Here is a 27,980-nt window from a genome sequence, read left to right as displayed (position 1 = left end):
TTCAAAATTAGATTTAATTACAATGTTTGCATTTACTCCTCCGGCACCAAGGACATCAGCCAACTATAACCTATATTATCACCTCCAGTGAAGGCCGCATTGGTGACAGGTAAATCTTTTAGAAAAACCTGTTTCCTCACCCCCTCTTTTTTGGGGTCCTGGGCAAAATAATGCATTACATGACCTCACTCTTCATGCTTTTCCTGGTCTTGCTTAATTCTCCTTTGTCTCCCTTGCCCCAGTCCAGTTGCTAGAGGCTTGTGCTCCTAGAATAGACATCTGATAAGTGAGTTCATATCCTGTTGTTGATGGCTTTAGGATGCCGATAGCCCTGGGAGTGTTTTAAGGGGACTCCATGCCTAGCATAATGCTTTATCCAAAGGAACCAATCTCCAATGGTAGATATTCTGGCTCTGGGGCAGCTACATAGAGGAGAAATTTTTTTGAGCAGTTTTGTCTTTCCAGGGTCACTCAGATTCTGCCCATTTCGCTTACAAACAAGGCTGCTCATGGGTATGGGGACAACATCCTTTGGAGATTTTAATACACATTTCTGGTGACTCCTATTAAAGATGGAATTTTCCATGGAAGCAGTACCTCAAGGGTCTCTGTTCAAGACCCAAATGTAATGGAAGGATCTTCCACTTCTCACTGTGGGCATTTGTGGTGTAAATGCTGGGGACTTCCCGCTGTGCTGAGATGACCATTTTTCTGATGTATCTCGTAGGGTTAAGGGCTTGTGCTAGGAGAGAATTTGGTCTTTCCTGAGGGGTACATGGCCCAGAAGTCACCCCTGGGAAGATGCACGTTCTGAGACAGGAAACCAGGGTTTGGAAGTCCGGACTTCCGTCTCTCTGGGCTTCAGTTTTGTGAATTTGGACTTCAAGGAGCTGGAGAGCACTTCAGGGGCTGTTTGCTTCTACTCCATTTAGTTGGTTTTTCTACTCAGCCCAACTCTTCAGTGACATTTGGACTTTTCCTTGCTGTTTTCCAAGGCACTTTCTCCCCTAATCTTGGGGCTGCTCAGTCAGAAATTACAACCCAGCCTGCAAAAAGATGAGTTGAGAGGGAGAGTGAGGAAACTCCCCAGAGGAACTGCTGGTGGGATAGCTGCCCAAGTGTGTTCAGTCCAGGGGCCGGAATATGAACTTGTTTCACCTGGTGCTGTTTCAGGAGAAACTTTGCCCCCTTACTTTTTTTTTTTTTTTTGTCTACGGCATGGGGGATCCTAGTTCCCCGACCAGGGATCAAACCTGTGCCCCCTGCAGTGAAAGCGTGGAGTCTTAACCACTGGACTGCCAGGGAAGTCCTACCCCTCTCACTTCTTTCATCATAAATGACTTTCCCTGACATCCAACAGCCTCAGTGTCTGCCTTCAGGTTATAGTGCAGGCACTGACTGGCGTGAGCTTTCACAAGTTGGTGGCTTACTGGATACAAATTTCTAACCCTGGGAACCACCTGTTCAGCAGTCTTAGATTCCAGTCTTTTCTTAGTCCATGGGGAGAGACTTCTCAGGCATGGACCCAATCCTTTCAAGCACGGAACTGAGCATTTTCTGTTTCAGTCCCTGTTTCTGAACCATTTTGAGTAGAAACCCTGCTAGGATGTAGTGTAGTCTTTTGTTTGCTCAAAACCTTCTTCATCTTGAGTGTGCCCCTCCCCCTAAAAAAGAAAAAAATCTCACCAGTCCCTCGAGGCCCCATTTGGGTCCTGCTCTTCCATGGAGCCATCCCAGGTCCTTCCTCCCCAGAACTCAAAGTTCTGTTTTCCCAGTGATTTGGCAACAAATCACACACATGCCTGATGACTTACTCCAATAATCATTTAATGGTGAGCATGATACCCACTTCACGTATTCAGCCTCATTAATTTTGATGTCTGGCAGACATCTCTGTCTTCACGATGAGTCTCTGAAAATATTAACTCTATTCTGCTTAGTGGCTTTGATTTGGGCAGGTTTCTAAAATCTGTCACCTGTGGCAATCTGCTTCCCATGAAGGAAATTTGGCTGACCTTCAAAGGATGAAGATTATTGACCTCCCTTAGAAGCCAATGGAAGTGAATTCACTGTCAGAGTTTTTAAAGTAAAAATGGAAGATAATTAAATGCAGCACAGTAGTTGTAAAACAGATCTCATTGTGTTGTATATCACTTCATAAAATAAGCATATTTCCCATTCTTCAACATGACTTTCTTTGCACCATTTACCACAGAATAATGATTCCCTGACAACTCAAGTAAGAAATTTTTAGGCCTACTTTTTAATAAGCACTTGCTCTAAGGTGAAAATTAAATATTCTCAGACAGAAGCCTGGCTGGATGAAATGGTGTGCCATCAGAATAAAGCATGTGACGTTCCAGGTATCGTCAGGTGAAACAAACGTGTCTTAAAAATCTACAAGGGAGACCATCTTCTTTAGAAAATAAATGTATTGCTTAGCCAGAACCAACACATTGAATATGTGTGAGTATAGTTTTGAGTATTTGTGACGTTCTTGAGTCCCATACAGTCAAACAAACCAGAAGCCTACCCGTCTGGGTCAATGGTAGCTTATCACTTGGCATCTGTAAACTTCTTTTATTTTGCTGGATCTGACCCAAAAGTATGGGTGGAGACACAGGGCAGCACCCAATAACCCTATTTATATGGCTTACTGACTTGTGTAAGAAAGAGTTCATTCATTCATATTGTCTGGTGGACTCATTCTAAAGTCTGAGAATTCTCTTTATTAGACCTGCTAAATTTGGGAGTAGGTTGGGAACATAATTTCCAAAGGAGAAACTCTTATTGGAGAGAAACCATCATGTTGACTTGTTCTATTGTGTTGACATATTTCACAGTAAAATTGAGTCTCATCAGGCTCCACATTAAGAGGATCAGAACCATCGCCTAATGTATAACTTTCTTTCCTCTGTTTTACAATATTTATCAAGTTAATTCATGGACTCATGAACTTCCTCCATGCCATGACTTCAAGTGTTTTTGTGGGGGCACTTGAGAAAAAATGGTAACTTTCAGTGACATAAAAAAGGAATAGACCGTGACTCTGGAAACCTGAGTTCTCTTATGTTCAGCCAGTTTAGTCATTTGTTTGTGACTCTGAGTCACTGAAATGTGATAACTAATGGCGTTACACTTATGAAGAGCTGAGTACCTTGATATTTTGATCTTTTTCAGTAGGTGATTTTAGGTAGAAATTATCTATCTTATCCTTTGTTAGGACTCACTGCAAAGGGAAAAGACTACCCACAAGAACCTTGACTGCTACACCAAGGGTCTCTACTTATATAAATTGCATGGTCTCTTTTCTGGTTGTTGGGTCACAGGTGGCTCGCATTCTGAATTTGCAAGTAAAGTGCATCTCGGTAAATTAGGTTAAAAGTGGCAGAACGGTCACAGGCTGAGAACATCAATTCAGCTCTCAGCAGGTGCAAGCTGGAAGAGCCTTTTTGCAGGAGAAAGCTTCCACCAGCTCTGCACCTGCTCCCTAGAGAAGGAACCAAGTATTAGAAGGGCTGCCACAGGAGAAATGACTCAACAATATCGTTCATAAGCCGGATGTGGCTGTGTCCTTTCTAACAGGGGCATGTTTGTTGCCATCTCAATGATATCTAACCTAATGGGAGGGACTGTTTGTGAAAGGGCTCAGAGGAAGTCTAATGGGTAATACCTAAAAGGATGCATTATTGCTTAGATTCTATCAAACAAACCTGATACTGGCAGAGCTGTTCTCCCTATTCACAGAGGGAGCAGAGGAAATGCACAGATGTTCCTCATCATTTCACCTAACAGTTTAATCTTTTCCTTGAGGTCATGCTGCAGATGAAGAGTAAAATGATAATATGATCAACAAAAGTTAAGATGGGGAATGTGTTGAAAGAGTCTGATTTAAAATGATGAGATACATCAGACTCTTCTTCATTGTCAAGATTTAGAAGAGGCTATTTGGAACTGTGAACTGTAAGTGGGTGTCTCGCAGAAAAAGAACACTGGAAAATTGTGGGACAGAAATACAACCGGGGAATTAAGGCAGGAACTCAGTGCTCTAAGGGAGCTTGTTGCCTCTTTCTACTTCAAGTCATCCTAACTGCGTTTCATCCACAGCTCAGATTATTTCAGCTAACCAGATGATGGAATTGCAGCATCTCCAGACACGGTGAGAATATCACTGAAACGTTTGGATGAGGCAGTCATTTCAGGGATACATTCTTTTTTTTAATATAAATTAATACATTTATTTTTGGCTGCGTTGGGTCTTCATTGCTGCGCACGGGCTTTCTCTAGTTGCGGCAAGCGGGGGCTACTCTTCGTTGTGGTGCATGGGCTTCTCATTGCGGTGGCTTCTCGTTGCAGAGCACGGGCTCTAGGCACATGGGCTTCAGTAGTTGTGGCAGGCGGGCTCAGTAGTTGTGGCTCACGGGCTCTAGAGCGCAGGCTCAGTAGTTGTGGCGCACAGGCTTAGTTGCTCCGCAGCATGTGGGATGTTCCTGGACCAGGACTCGAACCCGTGTCCCCTGCATTGGCAGGTGGATTCTTAACCACTGCACCACCAGGGAAGTCCCAGGGATATATTTCAAGGAGAAATGAAAGTTTTTGCGTGCAAGTGTTTGTCTTTGAGGGGGAAGGGGTGTTGACAACAGGATCAGAATCGGTGTGTTCATTTCCTGTTCCTGTTTCCTTAACCAACATCCTCAGGGCATCTCTGTCTTCTTGGGGGCAAGGTGCTCTGCTGCCCTCCTTTTTGGCCTCCTTAATCTTGTCTGTATGGCACCTGCTGCATGGAAGCATCTATCCTGTAGGGACAGGGCTGGGGTTGCACGAGTTTGCCGTGTTAAAGTAAGGGAGGAGATTCACAGAAATGAGTTTTTGAGAAGTTGGCATCAGTGCTGACTTAAAAAAAAAAAATTCTCATCTCACATGTTCATTTTTACTAAAATTGAGGGGCCTTATTTTTAGAATCTCAAACCTTTGGGCAATAATCAAAATTACTGAGTGGGTGGAAATCACCTCTTACCTTATTTTCAAGGCTCATGTACACTTTACAGAAGCAATTTTTCTAGCCCTGGACTTGAAGAAAATATAATTACTGTCTTATGTTTTTGTTTATTACTATAACCAAGCAAGTTGATTTTAACATTTACTCTTTATTGTGTTGTATGAAGTACCTATGTAATGCAAGTATGTACTGTACTAAAATACCCATATTTCCAAATAACATTATGTGGTGTAGCCCACAGTCTCTGCAGAAGCATTGTGAGTAACCTGTGCCTTTACACTTTACAATCCATTGTTGGCTGATGTGAAAAGTATGATAACAGATGAAGAAAAAAAAAATAAAGCTAAGTATGAATACATTTTTCCAAACATACACATACACAGCTTAGAATGGAATCCCAATGGAAAGTCAAATGACCATATTTGATGTAGTACCTATAAGATGTAGACTCTGCAATAAAGAGCCAAAGGCACATAAAAATATATTTTAACTTTAAAAATAACTTAGTTACAGTAATACTTTGCTTGTGTCTTACCAACATGTAGCTGACAGTCAAAATTTCGCAATATAGATATAATATATAGAGATATATAAGAGCTACAAGCAAATCCCCAAAACCCATAAAGTTGTTCAAATGTGAAAACAGAGAAAAGTTTTAACACTGAAGAATTTGCTATGGTGAGCCCAAACGATATAATATAGAAAAGAGTCTAGAAAAAAGGCGTGGGTGTTAAATAAATTTTGACTTCCTCTCGCTCAGAAAATGCCAGAGTACTGTAAAGGTCCTTAATGTGACTGGCACGGCCCTTCATAAGTAGTGCCAGCCCTGGCCAAGCCAGATTTCTTATGTGTCTGAAAACAAAAAATGTGAGCTGTACATCAGCAATGCCCGCCGAAAATGGGTTCTGACTCACTTCCTCTCTTTGCCAGGATAGGTTTGTTTTTTTTCCACTGTTTTTGCAAACAGGGTATACCAGGTAAAAAAATATTTTGTAGGAAAGTTATTTTAGAAAACCCATCACATGACAGCAAGTATAGCCAGCGAAGCTCTTCTCTTTGTGGTTAGTTTTGTTTTGTTCTGTTTTTTGATACCTTTTACCCCAAATGAAAAGAGCCGGCGGTGTCCTGTTACTTATTTTTATCCATGACATTCAGCACCTCATCTAGAAATGAGGGCCCAAGATCGAGCTGCAGGGAGAGGAGGGAACCCGTGAGATCAGAGAGGGACTCCTCTGATTTAGTCTTTTCCTTGATGAGCTCGCACGGGGCGGAATGATCAAACATGTCCTCGGCCGCCCAGTCGGGATACTGTTCGGAGAGGCTGGAGGAGTGGCTGCCCCTGCCCTGGCTGGACTGGGATGCGGACCCGCTGGACCCCCACGAGACGTCCCCCTGGTGGACCGTCCCGTTCTCCAACAGGCTGCTTTCCTCCGGAGCCTTCTCCTCCATGACCGGCTCACAGCTAAGCCGGGGCAGCTTTCCCGGCCCTAAGGACTCCTGTTTGGAACTGAATGTCACCGGTGACAACAAGGGCAACATGAGTGCCTGGGACCCTCCGATGGTTGGGAGGGAGATGGCATTTTTGAGCACCGGAGAGGGCGTTTCTGTGAACATGGAGTCGGAGGTGCTGTTGGCCCGGAAGAACTCGTTATGCCCAGGGAACTGGCCCATGCGCGCTTTCTCCTGGTTTCCAGGTAGAAGCTCATAGTTGCCTTGAAGAAAGGAAATGTCTCCAAAGACATCGTGCTGGCCCTCTTTGCCAATGTGAATGGTGTGGCGGAAGTCTCCAAGGGGAGGGCTGATCATATCTGGAGACAAGATGTCCCTCAGTTTAAATTTCTTTCCTTTCTTGTTATTGGCAGCTTTCAGGTAAATTGGGGTCTTGGCTGGCATTTTGGAGTTTGAGGATGTCGATTTTGCAAAAGGGGAAAAGGGCGACTTTCTTCACAGATGTTATATGTTTCCCAGTAACCTTTTTGATAGGAACTGTCACATCATTTTTCTCAAGTAGCTCAGAAGTGGCTCTGAAATGAGATGGAGGTCTAAGAGGCCTTCCTGGACTTATAGCCAAGCAGGGCTTTCTGGAGAGCCGGTTACATCCGCCAGTCCCTTCCACAGCATGGAGAAACCTGGAAGAGAAACCAAAGCAGGTTATAATTAGCTGACCCTTCAGGGATCACTTGGGCTTGACTTTTTCACTTTTTCAAGAGCCTGTAAATAATGGCAGGACCAGTTCCCATCTGAAGCCAAACTTTATTTTGTTTCTCTCCATTAAGCAGGATAAAAACTTTGATCTTAACAAGGGTCCACTAATCTTAGTCTTACTTCAGGGGAAAAAAGAAAAAAGGGAGATAAAGAGAGATTAAAAAACCCAAACATATGACATCAGCACTTTTTAAACATGGTCATGGACACAATTTTCTGGATACGTCTGAGATTTTAGTCCTTTTCCTCTGTTATAAGAACTGCTCTCAGCACATGAGCAGAGTGATTTCAGCTCCTTAGACACAACTGAATTTGTTTTAAAATATATATTCTCTCTTGCATTGGCGTTCACACTAGCAAGACGAAGAATATTTTGTTGTTGATTGACTTCTTTATATAAATAAAAATGCAATACAATGAAGTCCTATAAGGAAAGGAACTGGAAATATCATTTACTAAGTGACAGTGAAGCTAGTATCCAACAAAATCTCAGTGAAAATGCATTCTTACAGTTGAGACAACTGAGATTCGGAAGTCAAAAAAAAGGAACACTCTTTCTCAGTAACATAAAGCCATTATGGAAGTTGGAGCTGGAATCAAGTTGTGGCAGAGAGAACGGGGCTGTCAAAAATTTCAGGATTTTAACCTAAATGGGAAAAGAATTTGAAGAAGAATAGATACATATATATGTATAACTGAATCACTTTGCTGTACACCTGAAACTAACACAACATTGTTTATCAACTATACTCCAATATAAAATAAAATAAAAAGATTGTGAAAAGCAAAAAATAAATTCAGGATTTGGCGACATTCTGAAATGGAAGGAAAAGAACAAAACTGCTTCTTTTTCAAAGAGAAAAGTGTGATCATACATAATAGGTTGGGTCTTCACTTGAGAATACTTTAGAAACATTTGCTGATAAGCTTGTATCCTTTCCCTGTGGTAGGCAGGGTTCCAAGTAAGTGGCCGCCTGGTGTTAATGCCTTTGTGGGTAGAACCTGCGAGTTGCTTCTAAACAAGGTGATGAGATGTCACAGCCCTGATTAGGTTACATTATAAAAGATTCCATCTTAGCAGACTGGAGGGAGGCTCCCTTTACTGGTTTTGAAAAAGTAAGCCACTGAGAGAGGGCATATGGAAATGAATTCTGCCAGCAACCTGGGGGAACCTGGAAGTGGATCTTTTCCCAGTTGAGCCTCCGATGAGACCATAACTCCGACCCCTAGTTTACAGCCTGATGAGACTATGCATCTAAGCCCTGCCTGGACCTCTGACCTGCAGACACTGTGAGACAGAACACAGGTAGGGCTGTAAGCCACTATGTTTGTAATTTGTTACCCACGTAGAAAGTTAACACACTCTCCCTGCACATGCTATATGACACAATTAGAAGTGATGGGCTACAAGAAGGTTTGGGGCTCTCGTTTTACAGATGAGAACCTCTTCATCTCTTGAAAATAATCCTCCAACTCTTCAGTCACATCAGCTGACATGGAGAAGCTAAACCCTTCGCCACTGTGGGAATTCCTAAAATGGCTCTGCTGTGACCCCTCCCATTGGGCTGTCCTCCCCCTGGCCGCAGAGCAAATAAATAAGTAAATACTCCGAGGGCTGGGTTAGATGGTGGCTTGAGAGCCACATTTGCTTTGTAGCAGCTGGAGGCCGTCTATATCTGCCCCATATTTTTTTCCTGTCAGCAACAGTTTTAAATTCATTTGCCTGTGGCAGATGGTGAGGACTCTGCTCCAGCCAGGTAACAAGTAGCTCTGTTTGGGAAGTGGCAGGCACCCAGGCCTAAGGAGGCAGAGAAGGATGAGCTGGAGAGACCACCCCTACCCTGGCTCTGGGAATGGGGAGGAGGCCAAGGTGGCATGAGGGTTTGCACCCAGTGCAGGCTACCCTGGAAGTTGCCAGATACGACCACACACTCCCCGGAGGTGCCTGGTGGGTTGGCCTTCCCACTTCAGATTAGGAAGGCACAGAGATACCATGTTACTAAAAGAGATGCTTGATACCAAGTGAGTAGATGGGGAACCCTAGCATGGGAAGACATGCTTGTGAGTCTGACATTCTCATAGTTTTAACTCTAATTTGGGTCTTGTAATAGTAACAGAAGTGGAAGCCCTGGGTCTTCGTGCTAAAACATCAATGTCCTTCCCCTCTAAGTGCACAACAGCCCAGGGCCCCTGCCACCCAGGGTGCTTGGTGTCGCCTCCCTGCCCCTCTAGGCACAGTATGATGACCACCTGCAGAAGCAGCTAGGGCGCTGGGCCTGCAGAAGGTGGGGGGCAGCCCCGAAGAACAGCTGCCCACTGGAGCTGTGTCCTCAGTGCACAAGGCCAGGAGGGCAGCTGCCATGGAAAGATACAGTGTGTCCACTGCAACTCCAAGGCATGTGAGGGCTGCATGTGGTCAGCTGGTGGAGCCAGGGTTATGCAAGGCCAGAACCAAGGCATGGCATTCATTTCAGATTCTTTAGAAAAACAAAAATAGCACGAAGATGCAGCTAGAGTGCTTCTCTGCTCCTCTGACTGGATCACTCACATTCACCCTTTACCTGTACAGTAACTGGGGATATTGGGGAGCAGAAGTGAGGAGAAAAGGTAGAGGGTATGCCTGCTACACTTGGAAGGCCCAGTCCTCAGTCCCTGCCTGGCCACAGCCATGGCCATGGGCCCTGCAGGCCCCTCAGCAGAGGCTTGCTCGACCTGGTAGAAGCTGGGTTTTATGTCAGTGGAGTGGATGCAAAGGTGGAAGACAAGCAACAAAAAAACAAAGAAAAAAGTAAGAAAAGGGTTGGTGAGCAGAGGCTAGATAAGCTGCAGGCAGTAGATTATCAGGAGTGGGAAAAGAAAGGAGATACCTTAAAAGGCATTTTTCTTTCTTTCTACAAATATTTACATAGTATTTACTGCATGACAGGGATGGAGGCTTCTAGGACTTTGGAAACAGTAATTTGTATTGAATTTCTATTGTGTGCCAGGGCTAGGAGCCCTCCAATTCATTGGAAGTTAAGGGAATTTGGTGCAAAAATGTCAGTTTTACAACTTTAGACAAGTTGATGTTTGTGACATGGTGCTGGGAAAATATCTGAGAGCTCTGACCCATCCATCTATCTTATCTGTTATCTTTCCTCCTCCAGCTCAGGGGCAACCATGCTTGATCCTGGGAGAGACAATCCAATACCCTGACAGCTTCCTCCCCTCCTTTCTGCTTTCTGAATGTTCTGGGCTCCTTGGCTTATCAGTCAGTGGACAGCCATGCCCCAGGCTGACTGCTCAACAACTTCTATGCTGTTGCTAAAGCAGGAAACTGCAGGGTGGTTTCTTCACTGGGAACAAAGTGCCTGGTCCTGGAGAGGGTATGTGTGCATCTCATGGGAACCACCAACGTGTCATATGACAAGAAATGTTTATTGAGAACGCCTCTATGTGCTAGGCACTGTTCCAACCTTTGGTGTGTTCTAGCTCACTCACAAGAACACATGTTAACACCCCCATTTTACTGACGAAGCATCAAGGCACAGGCTTTGCCAAGGCCGCACAGCTACTGGGCACTAAGCCAAGTGGCTGGGCATGGGCTCCAGACATGAGGGTCTTGCCATTTAAGGAGCACACTCCCTGGGAAGTCAGTCAGCTCCCAAATGATGAAGGGGGTTCCTTCCAAAGCCTCTTTAAGATACAAATATGTGATAACACGATGGGCTGATAAGAGTAGGGAAGCATGCACAGGTCTAACCTCAGTGGAATGCGGTATCTATGAAAACTACAAATCACATTCCTTAGGCCCTGGAATTCCACTTACAGAGATTTATCCAATTTACGTATACGGGAAATAAGGAAATAATACATATACAGTGTTGTCGGTCCAGCATAGTTTATAACAGCCAAGAGTTGGAAACAACTGAGAATTCCCTGGTAGTCCAGTGGTTAGGACATGGAGCTTTCACTGCTAGGGGCCCGGGTTCAATCCCTGGTCGGGGAACTAAGATTCCACAAGCTATGCGGTGTGGCCAAAAAAAAAAAAAAAAAAAAAAAAATTGGAAACAACCTAGTTGTCCACCTTTAGAGGACTGTTTATACAAATTAAGGTGCATCTGTACAAATGAATATTACACAGGCCTAGAAAAGGATGAAGCAGCTCTTTATATGCTGATATAGAAAGAACTTCAAAGACCTATATCTTCAAAGGAAAAAAAAGAGAGGTGCAAAAGTGTGTTGATAACATCTGTACTGGCTTGTATGTAGATAAGCTTTCTCTGGAAGCATACACAGGAAATAATGGTGAGGTGCCCACGGGGAGAGGAAGTGGATGGAAGGGGCTAAGGGTGGAAGAGAAACTTTTCACAGTACATCCTTTCATGATTTTGGATTTCTGAACTACGTGCATGAATTAGCTATTTAAAAAAAATAAGTACGAGGGTTGTTTCGGGCTCAGATTGCACTTTCCTGCAGAGACAATTTTATACGTAGGTCCTAAAAAGTCTACCGAACCCATAAGTCACTGATAATAATGCAAAAAATATTATGGGAAAGTGGGTTCAAAAGCCAAAATCTTAAGGCAGAAGGCCTCACGAGAGGGCTGAGCCTCATCTCACCTGAGCTTGTCAAAGGGACAGATCATTCCTTTCTGTGGTGATCAGGCCTTCACCAAAGAGGCTCCACTAGTCTGTATTTGTAGGATGGAAAAGGTCTCAGAAGAGGTTTTTCGTCAGAAGGAAATGAGAAGAGGGAAGAGCCCCAGGATGCTGGGGAAGGTGTGGGTGGCAGGGTACCCATGTGGAGGGAAGCACAGGCAGGTGGAGGTACTGGGGCTCAGGAGTATAGCTCCTTCTCTGAGAGGTGGTGGTGATGCAGATGAGCAGCATTTTATGATGGAATGGTCCTAAAGGCCACAACACGAAATCCCGTCCCTCCTCACCATTTTCTGAAAAGGAGTCCTAAAGGCCACAACACGAAATCCCGTCCCTCCTCACCATTTTCTGAAAAGGAGACTTGGGCTCCTGGAGGCTGCTGGTGGCTGACCCACATAGTAGCAGACAGAGCAAGGGATGAATCAGAGGGAGAGCCTGAGTCAGGTGGACACCCAGGAGGAGGAAGCGGGAGAAGAAGACAGGAAGAGCTAAACCAAAAGGGCTTACAGGCCTGACTAGAACTGGAGAGCCAGCCCTCCTGGGTGTTCCAAGATCCAAATGAAGAGCATTTCCAGCCTTTGCGTATCGGTCAGGACTCTACCACCATCAACAACTCTCCACACTTGGGACTCTCCTGCTCTCCAGCTTTCCTACATTGCCATCATTCCTCCACTCCCACCGTCTTGGAAAGAGGAAGGAAGAAAGGGAGGAAGGGATGAAGGACTGGAGGGAGAAAGGAAAGAAAGAAAGAAAAAGAGAGAGAAAAAGAAACCATCCTATGTGTAGACCTTTCTCAAAACGCTGCCCTTGACCCTGAAATCTGAACTCTCCAAGATTGCTGATTCCGTTCTCCGGAAGTTCTTAGATCACTGTTTGCTCCTCTTCCCCTGCTTAGATGACATTTGAGGTAATATTCATCTTGGAAATTATAGATTCCTCTGAAAACAAAGGTTCCAGCTCCTGGGCACTGGAGAGGAGAGACTGGCCAACAAAAGGGTTCAACTCCCCAGTCAGTCGCCTGTCACCGTCTATCAAGGTTAGAGAGGATGTCCGGCAGATGTGTGGGCGAGAAGTCCAGCTGCAAAGGCACAGACCCCCACTCACAGGAACTTGTGAGAAGCTCAAGGGTTCCAAGACACAAAAGGACTCAGGAGGAAGTTGAAGGCATGGTTTTGATAAGAAAGGCAGTGTCAGGTGGTCATTCCTGTACCAGGCCAGACAATTCCAGTTTCTTACATGTGACTGATTTAAGCATAAGTGACAGTGCTAACAAGAGAAATCAACACAGAAATAATAATTCAATGAAGAAAAAAACTGAAGTGGCCACCCTTCCCTTCATTTCCTTATCATCCTTTTGGTAAAGAGAATGATGCTGAAAAGACCAAAACAGGGCAGCAGCCAGGAGGTGGAGGAGAAAAGCAAAGGGTTATGAAAAAGTCACACACTCAAAAATCAGTCCCTGGATGACCAGAGTTGACAGTACTGGCAACTCACAGGGCTCTGAAAAGAACAAAGGGGTTGAGATTTTTAAAAATTCCATTTATTTTAAGAAAGGAATGTTTGGTTTGTCTACTAATTGTTTTTAGATTAATTCTTAGGGGACAGAGAGGATAAAAAGGTTCTTGCATCCTGCACAATAGGTTGCAATGTTAATCTAAAACACGCATGCATAAAAACAGGGCAGGTGGGGGGGAGGCATGTGTGTGTGTGGCTGTCCTGGGGGACCTGTGGGCCTTTTCCTTTCTTCAGCTTGCAGGAAGTGAGTCTGCACTCGACTTCCCCTTTCTTGCTTAGTTGTCACGTCCTTCCAAGACCCCCTAACTTCCTATCACTTTTCGCTTTGTCTCAGTGTTGAATCAGCATGCCCTTCTTCCTAGCACCCAGATGCAGCACCGCTGCACCATCTGGGCCCCAAGCAAAAATACTTGGTTATTCCTCCTTTGTGCCTGAGGCAACAGTCCCAGGGAAGGATGGTGGCATGGCCAAGAACCCGCCACCCCTTACACCCACAACCATCTCTGGGGTATTGCTCTCCGTTGCCAACATAGGGAAGTCAATTCCACTGCGATGAGCCCTGGAAAAGTCTATTTCACCCTGGGCTTCACACTTTAAAGGGATAAAGGTGACCTGGAACATGTTCCTACAGGTTCCCAGGAGTCCAATAGGGAGACAAAGGGACTCCGTCAGGAGACGTGAGAAGGTGAGGCGGAGCAGCTTAAAGAAAACTCAGATACTGAGGGAAATGAATCTTCAGGGATCTGAAGGATTCACTGAACTGTAGTGGAAAAGGGATTAACTTGTTCAGTATGAGAGGCCCTAGGGCTACAAAAGCAGAAGCTACAGGGAAACAGCTTTTGGATCCTCTAAGGGAGAACCCAGGGTTCTGGCAAGATGGAATGGGTTGCTGTGGGAATGGGGCAGTGTACCGGGCATGCATGGAGGATGTCACCGGGCAGCAGCCTTGCCCCTGAGCATCTGAGATGTGCACAGTGGGTGGGGTCTCGTCCCTATTCATTTTGAGTGTCCCACAGGGGAAAACTATCACTGCTCATTTCCTTATGGCTCCACATCACACTCACCCATAAAAAACACAGACTTTTCCTAGAAGACTTTCCATTTGAAGACAGCAGTTATTACTAATATAGGGATGACCAGACAACCTTCTGTATCAGAAATACTAAAATATTATGACGATGAGGGCACTCATGCCAATCCTTTTGCAAACCTCTGTAGGAGTGTGTCTCTGGATCAAAGTATTTTAAAATTCAAGGAGAAAAAAAAATCATACTACTAGAGATCCAACATTGAACTTACATGAAAATCTAAGACAGAAATAAATGTAACCAGAGAATACCCTGGTAAATGGCATCCTGAAGGGATGCTTTTCATATTTTTAGTCTGTTTTACTCCACCCACGAGAAGATAAAAAGATGCCTTTTCTATTTTTAGATTATTATCCTCTCCCCATATTATCTGAACTGAGGACATAGCTATATGCTGCAAGGCTATAAAACGCCATTAGCTTAGTTCCCAGCCGCCTGGCTGTCATGCAAATGAACTTATAGCCAGACTGAGCGGACTATTTTATAGACCCACTCAAAGTCTATGCTACATCTCAACCCGCAATTATTTATAAAGGGACTTCTCGTTTATGATTCAGCTACAGCTTGTATTTATTTTTCTTTTACAACCCTGATTATATAGAGACCCACAAATACCATATGGGAGACTCACTGCTAATGTGCATACACTTCTCACATTTATAGGATCTAATTGTACTGTTTGAAAGGGTTTTTAGAAGCAAAATTGGAAGACAGAGCATCCACCTCAAAGTACCAACCCTGCACTTTTGAAGAGAGGCCATTTCAACCTTTCTCCCTATTAAAATGAGTTATTGAGGAGGACTCAAGACGGATGTGGAGCCCTGGCAGTTATAACGAGGCAGGAGAAGGGCCTGGCTCATTTACCATGACGAGTTTTACAAGGGACTCAGCCTCAGGGCTGGGCAGAAGGACCAAGGCAGAGGCGCTAGCTGGTGGATATGAATCAAATAAGACCATTCCTGTGAACTGCTCCCATGCTTCTAGAACTAATGGATCTGACCTGGTTTGTGAAGCTGCAAGGAGAATATCAACACAGGATGAGAATCTCACCCTGAAGTTGTCAGCAACATTCAGCCGGGAATTGGCTCAAATCTGAAAACTCAGCTCAAATCAAATAACTTGTAAAGTTGCTTAGCTGCTCACCAAAAAAATAAAAAGAAAAAAAACCCTAATATTTAAGTCAGTAACTATTCTATGAAAACTCCAACTATGGCAATAGGAATATCAAGTGATCCAAACAGGTTTGACAGGTGTCCAGAAATTCAGACTATGGTCACTTGACTCATACTACATATGGTATGGTGTTCTTCGTCCTTTGTCTTCAGAGCACATGTAATTTAGGTCTCTTGACTATACTCTTCCTTCCCTAACAGGATGAAGGGACAGATAGGGATTTCCATGCCGTCCTCCCATCCTGCTAGGGCCCTTGACAATCGTCCACACTCGTTGCAGGGGCTCCTCTGCATCACACCAACACTGGGTATGTTTGGAACCTGGCAGTGGCCAGTGCATTCTCTACCTACTTCCACGGCAAACCCCACTGTGTTATAAACATGGAGGAGCCAGGATTTCAGCTATGGCTGGACTCCACAGTCTGTGCTTTTAACCACTGCTGATTTAATAACTAACGTGACTGCCGTGGAAGTGGGTTGAGAATGGGAGTGTCTATTCCAGGCTATCTGTCCTGAAGTCTGACAGCACCAAGAGGAAATGATATACTATGATCTCAACATCAGTGAGAGGCAGAGATGATAACCTGACCTTGTCATTAACTAAGAATGAATAAAATGGTCCCAGATACCAGCCTTTCCAACTCACTAGGAATTTTCAGTATTTTTGCCCTTGTCAAAGAATCTCAAAAGGGATTTGACTTCATGTGAAATAAAAGCCATGAGATTAATATTTTGAGGTAATAAAAGCCCCTGAGTCTCAAGGAGAAAAAAAAAATATCCTGTTCTTAGAAAAAAGCGTTAAATGCTGGTAATTATTTTCCCAGAGGAAACACGTGCATCGTGGCCATGCATCGGGGCGCCTTGTACACCCACAAGGCTTTCGCCGGGACAATGGCTCCGTTCCCTTGCTATTGACACGTGACTTCCCTCCTGACTTTCTGAAACTAAGAAACCTGTGTTCCTTACGTGAATTGTCCTCCCACCTCTTTACCATCAACCATTATTCATAACATCCTCCAAGACCTGCTTCAGTCACTTCCTTCCTGGAGAAATTCTTAAACTCACCTCACGCAATCCAGGCTCATTACTGCCTTGCTTGGAGGTTTTCTTAGGGCTCCTAAAGAGCTTATATTTGTTTTCTTTCCTGTTCTCTTGTGATTTTGGGTCTGATATCTTCTGGTAGGTAGTAAGCTCAATAAGAATAAGGTAGGCAAAGGTGCTATAAAAAAGGAGCCGCTGTTGTTAACAGTCTCTTCTTTATGCTGGATCACTTACAGAGCCTCCTCTTGGGCTGCAAACACAAGAGGCCCTTAAATTTTATTGAATAAGCCCTTTTAGTTTTCCCTATGCCCATCCCTTAGATCAAGGGTCTGCAAATTATGGTAGGTGGGTCAAATCCAACCCTGTGTCTGTTTTTGTAAATAAAGTTTTATTGGAACACACCAGTGCTCATTTTTTAATGTACTACCTTCAGCTCAGTAGTTCTCAACCGAGGGTGATTCTGTCCCATCCCCCCCACCCCCACCCCCGCAGGTGACATTTGGCAATGTCTAGACATATTTTTGATTCTCATGACTGGGGGTGGTGGCATCTACTGGCATCTAGTAGACAGAGGTCAGAGGCACGGCTAAATGAACATTCTGTGACGCACAGGACACTGCCCCCACAACAAAGAATTTTCCGGCCCCCGTTCCCTGTAGTGCTGAGGGCTGGAAACTGGTAGAGCTGCTTTCAAATGACAAGGTCAGAGTTGAGTCGCTGTGATAGGCTGTATGTGGCCATCGAAACCTAAAACACTAAACTGACGCTTTATGGGAAAAGTTTGAACCTCTGCCTTAGACATTGGCATTTTCACGGGGTTGGATGGTGGTTGTCCATGGCCCAGCCCTTAACAATCTTCCAGCAATCACACCCCTGTCCTTGGCCTCAACTACCTCTAATGCTAACTTCCAAATCTGTGTCTTCAGCCTATACATACCTTAGTCTAGACCAGTGCTACTCAAAGTGGATCTATGGACTAGGCCAGTCCATGATGAGATAAGGAAAGAAATTGAAAGTAAGCTTCTAGAAACTTTATGACATAATCAAGCATGCGGATCTGTGGATTTTTCTTATTGGTCAGACTCTTGGCAAGTTTGGGAGCTGTGTATGATCAGGTCTGAGTGGAAACTGGGTGTGGTCCAAGCAGCTACTCATTGTGTTGTGCCAGGTATCCTATACAATCCATTGGAAATTGAAACAAAGAAACAGAACACTAAAAAACACTGGTCCTTCACAGAAAGAAGCACTGGACTTTTCTCCCCTAGTCTTTCATACCTTTCTCTGTTGCCTCCTTCAGGTACTTCCCGTTCAGCTTACCCCTGATGGAATTTGCCATCTTTCCTCCTCTTGCCAGCCCTCAGCATAGGCCTCCTGTACTTTTCCCTCTCAGTAAATGGCAGGAAGTCACCCAAATCCAAAACCCAGCTGTCACCCCCGACTCCTCGCCCTGCCTCATTCTCCACATCAAGTCCTATTACTTGTCTCCTCTTGTCCATCCTACTGCCTCATGCCTCAGCCTCACTTGTAGCTTTCACGATCTCTTGCACAAGGGCATTTGCCTTCCCACCTGTCTCCTTGCCTTCAACCTCATCTTCCACTTTATGTTTCAGTCTCTATCAGAATGCACCATCTAGAATGCTCCCTTAACCTTGAGTGGCAGGCCCACCCTTACAGCCTGGAGATAAGATAGCCTGTGAGGCCCACTTTAGCAATCAGGGTCTCGCCCAACCCTGCAGCTACATGTCCAGCCAGTCCTCAAGGCCTATACTACCCTTTTATACCTCAAACCCACCAACTCTCACAGTATACTGCAATTACTAATGTCTACTCCACTAGGCTGCCTTCTCTTGGGAACAGACTATATTTAATTCATGGCTGGTACTGAACAAATGTTTGTTAAATGAACAAATGAGAAAGTTTGAGATTGCCTTGACATCTTTCCTCTTCAACCCTGCCTGCCCTGCTGAAGATGCAATCTGAGTCTTTCTGTGACTCCTACAGGAAAATAAATTTAAAACATCATCTAGCAAGGAGCTGTCATCTATTTTCTTGTGGCAAAGGGTTTCTTTCTTTTCCTTTCTCTATCCGTGCAGGGTTAGAATTTAACAGCTTATCAGTGTGAGCCACAGTAATTCTACAGACTCATACAGATCGTTGAGATTAAGGCAAAAAATATTTGTTGACATGCTATTTCAAAGGGAAAAGACTTCCATCCATGACTGCCATGTGCAAATAGAGTCTTAGAGAGACAGGCAAGACTCTAGAAAGATCTGACAATACATTTCCCGGAATGCAGACTTACAAGTTACATTTAAGCCAATCTTAAAGAATGAGGCCCAGGAGAAACAATGAGCTTGCTCGCCTGACCTCTCCTTTCAAAAGGAAATGGATTAAGGGGAAACTTGGATTATTTAGCCCAAGATATACAAGGGAACCTGCAAGAAACTGTATAATGAACATTCTACAGAAAAAGATTGTTTTAATATCAGTGTATAACTAGCACAGATCAAGTACTTAAAAAAAACCCCACCTATTAAATGAATGAACACATGGGCAAGCAAAACAGTAGACAGAGCTCTCACTGCTATTCTAGGCCTTAGGGGAGGAAAGAACTGGGTGAAACGTTGAGCCAGCCCTATAGGATTCTTTTACAACTCCAGACCATGTGGGGGCCAGTTACCTCCTGTGTAAATGGGATAATCACCCCAAACCCGTCTATCTCTCAGGTGATTATAAGAGCTGAGTGTGAAAATCTTCATAGAGTGCTATGCAAGCACAAAGCATCTTTATCCCAAATGAAAAAGCAGAACATCTACTGAAATACAGTGCTAAGGAGGGGAACCATTCTAATTACCAAAATAACCATATCCATTTTCTCCTTAAAATGTCTCTGGCAGTCACCAATATATGATTGCAGATGGGGCTAAAATGATTTGTGTCTGCCCTGTGAACAACTGGAATTCTTACCTCCAGCTTAATTAGAGAATAATTCTGTCAGCAGGACACGGAGCTAACTTCTTTACAGGTACATGTATCCTTTATCTCCAAGGGTAATTCCTCCAGCCTTGAGAACAAATGGGACTCCAGGAAAATTACAGCCAATGATTGGTCAGATGAAGAAAAATTTAAAGGCATACAGTTATTTTCTTTAAATATTTGGTGAGCTGTCAGGTGAGAGGGAATCAGTACCATTTGAAGAAAAGAATTAGGTGTGTGATTAAGGTTCAAGGAGAGGCCAGGTGGGGCTGGATGGGAAGAAGTCTAACCAACTTGAGTTAATCAGCTTAAAGAATGGGAAAGGCCCATCAAAGGAAGTTTTCCAGCTGAGCCTGAGACTGTGGTAGGAATTCCAGAGGGGAGGGAGAGCATTCCTGCACTGGGAGAGGAGTTTGGGGAGATACCCGCTAGTCTGTGTTCCTCATTTCAAGTAGCAGCCCCCGGTATGTGCACATAAGCTTCATGTGCACACAGACAGGTAATAGAATCATAGATTTGTGTTTGAGATTTATTTATACTTAATAAAGAAAACGGATGTTAGAGTTCTAGCTTCTAGGGAATTTTAAGAAAAAAAACAATGCTTTTTAGTGAAGTTAAGACTATCCTTAGAATAAAAATACTTTTTACTAGTTTATAAAATTTTCATTATCTTTTCTCATTTTCCTGATATTAAGGGTACAAAGCAATGCCAATGACTTTCTCTGAGAGCCTCAGCTTGCTCATCTGTAGAGTGGAGATAGTAACGGTGTCTTCTTAGCAGGAGACGACACATACAAAGTAGAAATAGTTGCTAGTGTACAGCAAATTCAGGTTTGCTTTTGGAACTTTTATTTCCCCCCAATGTTTCTGATCTGCTGTTGGCTGAGTCTGCAGATGCAGAACCCACGGATACAGACAGCCAACTGTATAATTCCTCATTCTACGAAAAAAATGGAATTGGGAAAAAGTCACTGTTTTACTCCCCATAGTGCCCCTGAGATATGTCCGGCAGTGGCACTACCTGCCCTGTCAGGTGAGCCCACAGCTTAAGGGCTTAAGAGGAATACAGAACAAAATCCACCCACGAGCGTAAACTTCTACTAAAACTTATGTAAGGCCAAAAATCAACATTAGTTTGGAAAACATTTCACTCTGAAGTCATCTGAGAGCAGGAAACGAGTTTCCAGTTCGGTGCAATGCCGTGCACAGTGGGACATGTGGCTTGAGCTGATTCATTCAGCGAGCAGCAGGCTTTGGAGAGAGCCTTCCATATGACTTCATCCAGTCCCTGGCTAGTCATTCACCTTCCACAATGTCCATTCAACAACGAACATCTAATAAGGACCTACTGAGTGCCAGGCACTATTCTAGGAACCGAGGCTACAGCAATGATGTGCTCACAGAGCCTACGTCCCAGCATGGAGACAGATGATCAGTGAGCACACCAATGATGAGTGGCTCATGCAGGCATGGCTGAGAGGTCTAGGTGAGCATTAGGAAACAACAACGCTCATCCTTCCAGCACCTGGACTGCCCAGTCTGTGCGGTAAGCGGACACACGGTACCGAGCCACCACAGTCACACCTGGGCAGGAGAAAGCTTCAATGGAGGTTGGAACAGCCCAGCCGAGAAGACTTTGAGGAAGTTCTGGTGGTGGCCTGATTTTCAGAGTACCTTGGATGATCATTATCACCAAAACCAAAGGATTGGAGGAACCTCCTTTTGAATTTGAACATTTGGTAGCCTGGGAAGGAATAATTTTACTATGGTCAGACTTAAGCTTGGGTAACTGAAAAGGATTTCTGGCTTAACAATGCTAAGAGAAGATAACACAGGTAGGACTAGATTGTCCATTTTTTCATTAAGTCCTATTGTAAAAAAGATGAATGCCAAGCTAAACTAGGTTCAGTCCCTACTCTCAAAAGAGCCAGTAGTCTAGGCAGCCACAAGGGTCAACAAATGATCATTTAAACACAATCAGTGTTAAAATAGGAGAAGGTACAAGACACTATGGAAAATGCCTCAGATACAAGGAAAAACCAAACACAAAAAAACAGAATCACAGCTGTTTAGAGCCAGGAGAGAGCTTGGAGAACTTCTACCAGCTTCCTCTGCACCCCCATCCTTCCCCTTGCACATCTTCCCAGACAGAACTTACCCAGAGATGGGCAAGGATTCACCTTGTGACATAGCTGGCCAGTCAAGGGCTTACCCCCGTCTCCTGCTGTGTTAAAAATCAATGTTACGTGTCTGAACTGCTCCTTGGCCAAAAAAAAAAAAGTTAAAAAAATAAATAAAAAGGGAAAGAATTCACATATATTCTGAAATGGCAAAGCCACATTTTACCTAAAAATGACTTTGCTTGTTTAAAAAGTTGTGTGTAGCCTAAATGATTATAATGGATTTGAACAGAACGGGTCTTTTTCAACTAAACACACAGTCATCTATCATTGGCATGATGCGTCTACAAATATGACCTTCAGGTTGTCACCAGAACATGACGGATTCCCAAACGTGTAAGCTGTCTAAATAGAGGCCTGACTTTGAAGTTCTCTGCCCTCCACGTTGGCTTGGGCTGCCCCGCATAGATTCGCACTAGGTGTGTTTTTTAACACAGGGTTTTACATATTAGTATAGTAGTAAGACTGCTATGCTAATAGGTGTCACTGATCCTGGCTCACTGGATTCTAGAGCTAGAGATGATCGGAAATCATCTAGAACCAAAACCTTCATCTTAGAGATGAGAATAAGACCCCAAGAGGTCACAACCTGGGTCAGAGCTAAGACCAGAACCTATGTTTTCTGATCTCCAGTCCCTCTGTGATTGTCTCCACTTAATTCTGCATGAGTTTTATCAAATAGAATGGCGGGGTGTTTGCTAGCATCTTCTAGTGCGTTCCTGTGTCTCTGGCCCTGTACACCCTGCGGTTCTCTAAAAGGTTCTTGAGTTCCTTCAGCTCTGTAGGGCAGGCTACAGCGGGTGGTGTCTGCCTCTGGCTTGATGGTTCCCAAAGTGTTTCTTGCTAGACTAGTCCTGGCAGCTGCTCTGTGGGCAAAATGATTTGATAGACACTATCTCCGTGTGGAGATTCACTGTACCAGCGACATTCAATGCTCTGAAAAGTCCTGCAGGGAGGGACCTTCATCAGACTGGTTTCCCAAAGAATCCTCTTCTGATGCTATTCCTGTCTCAGAGTTCACATGAGGTGGTGCTGTATTAGCTAACTGCAGGTGTGTGATCTCTGTAACACTCTAACAAAGAATCAAAGGCTAGAAGATTAATGATGACTTTCTCAAATATGCAAATAAAACCCAAACCACTGAAAATCCAGGTTTTAAAAAATTTAAAATTTGAGGTTCAAGCATTCTACTATTAATTCATGACTTGATCAAGAAAATACTAATTTGAACTCATCAGCCCTTAAACTCATCAGTTTTCTTGGCTATTCAGACATAGCAAACTTTCTAATATCAATATGATTTGTATTATAAAAGTGTATGCTTTAATTTAAAAGACTGCTCTTCCACCAGAGGTACTGTCAAACTCAGTCATCACTATGAGACTGGGTGAACCCGGGCACTCAAGAAGTACAATAAGGCCAAGGAAGGCATCTTTTTCTAAAGGAAAGAACATACCTGACTTGCTGTAGAACTATTTGGCTACTGATATTATTTATTCTGGTTTGTGGGATGCTGTTTTGGTTTGTAACCTTGAAAGGATGGGGGCAGGAAAAGGGGAGATTCCAAATGGAGGTGAAGAGTCCTAACGCTGTTGCCTTCGGTTTTGAGACAACTTGGGTTATTTCAAGCCAAGACATCCTTTCCAGAACCCCTGCTTCAATCTGAGCAGCCTCCCACAGCTCATCACAAACCCACAGTATCAAAGGCAGTGGAGGCCAGGCAGGCCCCTTGGGTTATCCAGGGCACCCCTCTAGGTTTCAAAGGCCTCCTTGCTCTTTCACACCAGAAGGTTATCTGGCAGGGTCTGGGGCATGTACAGAACTTAGAACTGTAATGAGGCCTGACTTCTGCCAAGGACAGAACCTTCCTGCACACCTTGCTCGTGGTTCCTGCATCTTGCTTTAGCTCCTCTTGGGGCAACATCACAAGTGCCAGGGACTGCAGGGCCAGGCACCATGGATGTGGTCACCAGTCTCAAGGAGGTGACTATCCAGATCGGTTACTGGACCCTGCAACCCCCTGACCTCTAGAACTTCAAAGTAAGGATGTGTTCCACACACTAAACTCCACTTCATGTTTGGGTCCTGATATTCCTAGTAAATCTGTTTGTTTATGGTATAAATTAAACTGCTCGGGTTACCGCTAGCAGTTTGATGCTGGATCCACTGCAGATGACTACTGGCCATACTTGTGAGTTGAACTATCTTCAATAAATAAAATAATTCACATGGTATTCCCAAAGGTTGGCAATTACTGTCATCTTCCTTTGGGCGGTGGTACTGTGAGATACAGTGTACTGCGAAATGAGTTCTCTGTCAGAGGCCAAAAACCCTTAAAAGAGTCTGATTTAATAGCTTCCCTGGCCTTCCTCCCTGTTGGTGAGGGTGGGGTATTTATTTAGCATAAGGTCAAACAGACCTGAGTTCAAACCTGATTCTGCTACTTACTTAGCTGTGTGACCATGGCCAAGTTACTAAACCTTTCTGAGCCTGTGTTCTCATCTGGAAAATAAGAACAATACTATCTACTTCAGAGAGCAGTTGTGAATATTAAATGAGACAACAAGTATTAAGCACCTAAGGAAACAACAAAAGCAATAATGAAAGCATCAACTTTTTATTGGGTCTACTCTGGACCTGGCCTGTTCTGAGTGTGTTCTTTTTTAACTCATTTAATCCTCAGAGTAATATTATCCTCATTTTGTAACTGATAAACTGAGGTACACAGGCTAAGTAATTTGCACCAAGTCACACAAGTATTGAGTGCCAGGGCCAAGATATGAACCCAGACAGCCTGCCTCAGAGGCTCTTAACTTCAGGGTTTTTCCCCATCTCCTTAAGCAGAAGATGCTGATCTTTGTGGAAAATTAGCCAATCATTCATGCACATACTGGGTTGCTAAATTGCATATGCATGTTTAGGTATGTTCCTTACTGTGTAATTTGGGGCAAATTATGTAAGAGGTCTTTCCACACCTGTAAAATGGGGATATTAACAGTGCCTTCTTCATAGAGTGATTATTAGAAATAAATGAGTTATTCAAGGTAAAGGGCTAAGAACAGGGCTTGGCACTTAGGGCAGGCTCCATGTAGGAAGTACCTTTGACATACAAATTCACGGAACAGTGGGATATATTAGGAGAGTTCTTTGGCTTCGGTGCTTGGTAAAGATTTTGTGGCTGGCTTAATCTAGTAGTTTCAAATGACTATACTGTCCTTGCTCTCTGGCAAACATAACTGCATTTAAAAAACAGATTTAGGGGCTTCCCTGGTGGCGCAGTGGTTGAGAGTCCACCTGCCGATGCAGGGGACACGGGTTTGTGCCCCGGTCCGGAAGATCCCACATGCCACGGAGCGGCTGGGCCCGTGGGCCACGGCTGCTGAGCCTGCGCGTCCGGAGCCTGTGCTCCGCAACGGGAGAGGCCACAATAGTGAAAGGCCCGCGTACCGCAAAAAAAAAAAAAAAAAAAAAATAGATTTAAGTTTTTATTCCATCAGTGAATAAACAGGTACACAGGATTCTAGTTAGAAAGAAATTAGGCCCAGCTTAAATAAAATCAGACTGAAAGCAAGAATTTTCATAATTAAAAAAAAAATCAGAGCAGTCTTCCTAGAGGTTTTTCAGGTTATGAATTGGAAGTCCACTCTCTGGATAAATGTTATGGCTACTGGGCAAAGAGCTTATGAAAAATTTATGGCCTGGTAAAAGTCTTTTGGATGTAGGTTAAAACAACTTTATCCCCAATGCTGTTGAACACCACGAATTTTAGAAGGGAAAAAGGGCAGCTTTTGTGAACATGTTGGACATAAAACACCACTTTAAAGGAAAAGTTGGACAGCAGGTAGGACAAACCAGCTCATGTGAACAGTTCTGCAATGATTTTTATGGCATTGTATTTATTCATATTGCACCACGTTTAAATTTACAATAAAAAGCAAAAAAATGTGCAACACTTATTACTCTGGCTGTCTTTACATGTTCCATTGAGATACAAAACAGAATTTCACTGCTCAGATCTTAAGGGAAGGGGGAGCTCATCTTATTCCATGTCTGTAGCTGCTGCCACAGTCATAGCACCATGTTCCAATCATGGAATTCATAATGTAAATCTCTTGCAGATGATAACCACTGGAAAACAGGAACTGCCATGGATCCAGAAAGGCTTCCAAATTTCTCCTCTAATGTTCTTATCTGTGAGCCCAGAGGCTGGTACTGAGTGTTTTATTCAATGAGTGATGCCTGTTGGGAAACCTACATTCTTTAAGAGACTTAATGAAGAACTCTCAACCATTCCTTGGTTCTTTGACTATTAGTCTTTATCATTAATTTCACATGTGACAATGCCAAACATTTCACAACTGCCCTAACTTATCTCTGAGTGTTTCAACCTAATCTGAAAACATACCTGTGTAGCTTATTCTTAACTGTCAGAAGAGCTCATAACAGATCTTAGCTGGTATCAAAAAGAGAATCTCTGGAACTGTCCAGAAAAGAAGCTGCATTTCCCTGGTCGTTAGATGAAAGATCTTTTCGAAGTTAGGTTATAGGAGTCTTTTAAATTGCCTTAGGGATACCCCTGGGGCATCATCAGGGCTTCTAGGTGAGCCTTTTGTCTCCCCGTGCTTCCCTGGGAAGTCCCCAAGAAAGGCTTTCCTATTCAAATCTGCTGCTCTCCTGATTTGTGTTCTTTTTTAAAGGCAGCGCCCCCAAGAAACTCTAGGATACTACTGTGAAGCCTAAGAGCTGGGGGGTGGGGAGGAAACCTTTGTCTCCCTAAGACACTCATAAATTCCCTCCCCTTACCCAGCACCTCCCACCCCACCACCTAGCACGCATCAGCGGCGACTCCCCCAAATACACCAGGTCTGGAAAGATTCATGTTGCAATACCCTTCTGACATTCCTATTCCCGCCCTCATTTTAATTCACTCACTTTTTTTTTTTTTTAAACAAAATGTAATTACTTGACTGTCAGCTTGGGCTGCACTCTGGGGCTTTTACTCCTTTCAACACAGCTGCGCTCCCGGCTTTGATGCTGCTGTCCACGCAGCTTGTCCCAGCCACAGCCTGGCTCTCGGTAATGTAACATTCAAGTGCATATTTATTTTTAAACTGACCTCTCAGACTGTACAGTATAAAGGAGGTCCTGCCAAAAAATATGCTACTTTCTATTTATAAGATGAAACACATGCCTCCCGAAGTCGAGAGGGGGATGGAGTATAATAATCCATAACGAAAAAATGGCCAGATCCATTCGTCCTTACATGTCCGATACTTGTCAAGATACTTAGTTTCAAGGAGAAAGGGGAAAAAAATATTGAAAACACTTCAGTTGTTCAGAAACCACCGTACCAAAAAAAAAAAAAAAAAAAAAAAATCGACTGCCAGATCTGCAGGTTGGAGCCCCAGGCACAATGCCCCTCGTCAAGTGAGGAGAGGGCACCCAGCGGGTATTGCCACCTCAGATCTGCACCGTGCACCCTGTGCAGCCCTGATGCCAGTCCTCGGTGGGAGGGGAGCGGTAGCAATGTGCGGCTTGTTCTCAGATGGAAAAATGCAGTACGCGCCCAGAATGGCTGTCAATAGCTCGGAGGGTGCAGTGTAGCCGCGCAGCCTCACCCTGAAAAGTGGTGGGCACAAACGGTGGAGCTCTGCGATCTGGTCGTGCCGCTCGCACCCCTCCCAGTTTGCTTTATGTCCCCTTTGATCCGTTGGACACCAGCTGGAAGGGGATGCCCTAGGTATCCCTGCTCCCTGTGCATTTCCAAGCCTAGCCCCCCGCGCACGCCGGAAGCGGCCACGGCCGCCGGTTTGGACATACTCACACGCGCAGAGAAGAAGCCGTGGGCAGGCAGCAACTCACCAGCGGCGCCAAGGATCCCAGCCGCTGACCCCGGGGCCGGGCGCCGCAGTTCCCGAAGGCGCACGCAGTCCCTGCCCGCCACGCGCAGATCCAGCCGGGTCGGCCGGAGCGGCGCCTGCTCACAGCATTATGTGCTCGGAGACGGCGTGAAGGCGCCCAAGGCCGGAGTCTCCGAACTCTCCCCCAGCTCGGGCCCCACCGCTGCCCTCCCCGCCCTCTCGGACCGCGGCCGGGAGAGAAGGTGCAAACTAGACTGAGCGCTCCGCAGCCGTACTCCCGTACTGAACCTGCGAAGGGCGGGGCGG

General features: G+C 44.5%; 1 protein-coding gene across 2 annotated transcripts; it reads right to left on the bottom strand.

Annotated features, from left to right (window-relative positions):
* Window positions 1-5,127: 5,127 nt before the first annotated feature.
* CDC42EP3 (CDC42 effector protein 3) lies at window positions 5,128-27,893 on the bottom strand. Of its 2 annotated transcripts, none has more exons than XM_060026803.1 (2): window positions 27,638-27,893; window positions 5,128-7,128 (listed from the first exon to the last, which is right to left on the bottom strand). In XM_060026803.1, the coding sequence occupies exon 2, from the start codon at window positions 6,890-6,892 to the stop codon at window positions 6,128-6,130; it is 765 nt and encodes a 254-aa protein (XP_059882786.1). In that variant the 5' UTR covers window positions 6,893-7,128; window positions 27,638-27,893; the 3' UTR covers window positions 5,128-6,127. The 2 variants fall into 2 exon arrangements, with proteins under 2 accessions (XP_059882786.1, XP_059882787.1); XM_060026804.1 differs by having other exon boundaries at window positions 27,676-27,893.
* Window positions 27,894-27,980: the final 87 nt, after the last annotated feature.

The sequence above is a fragment of the Delphinus delphis genome, chromosome 12 (assembly GCF_949987515.2).
Source record: "Delphinus delphis chromosome 12, mDelDel1.2, whole genome shotgun sequence".
Lineage (NCBI taxonomy): Eukaryota > Metazoa > Chordata > Mammalia > Artiodactyla > Delphinidae > Delphinus > Delphinus delphis.
This window is presented reverse-complemented; position numbering and strand designations above follow the sequence as displayed.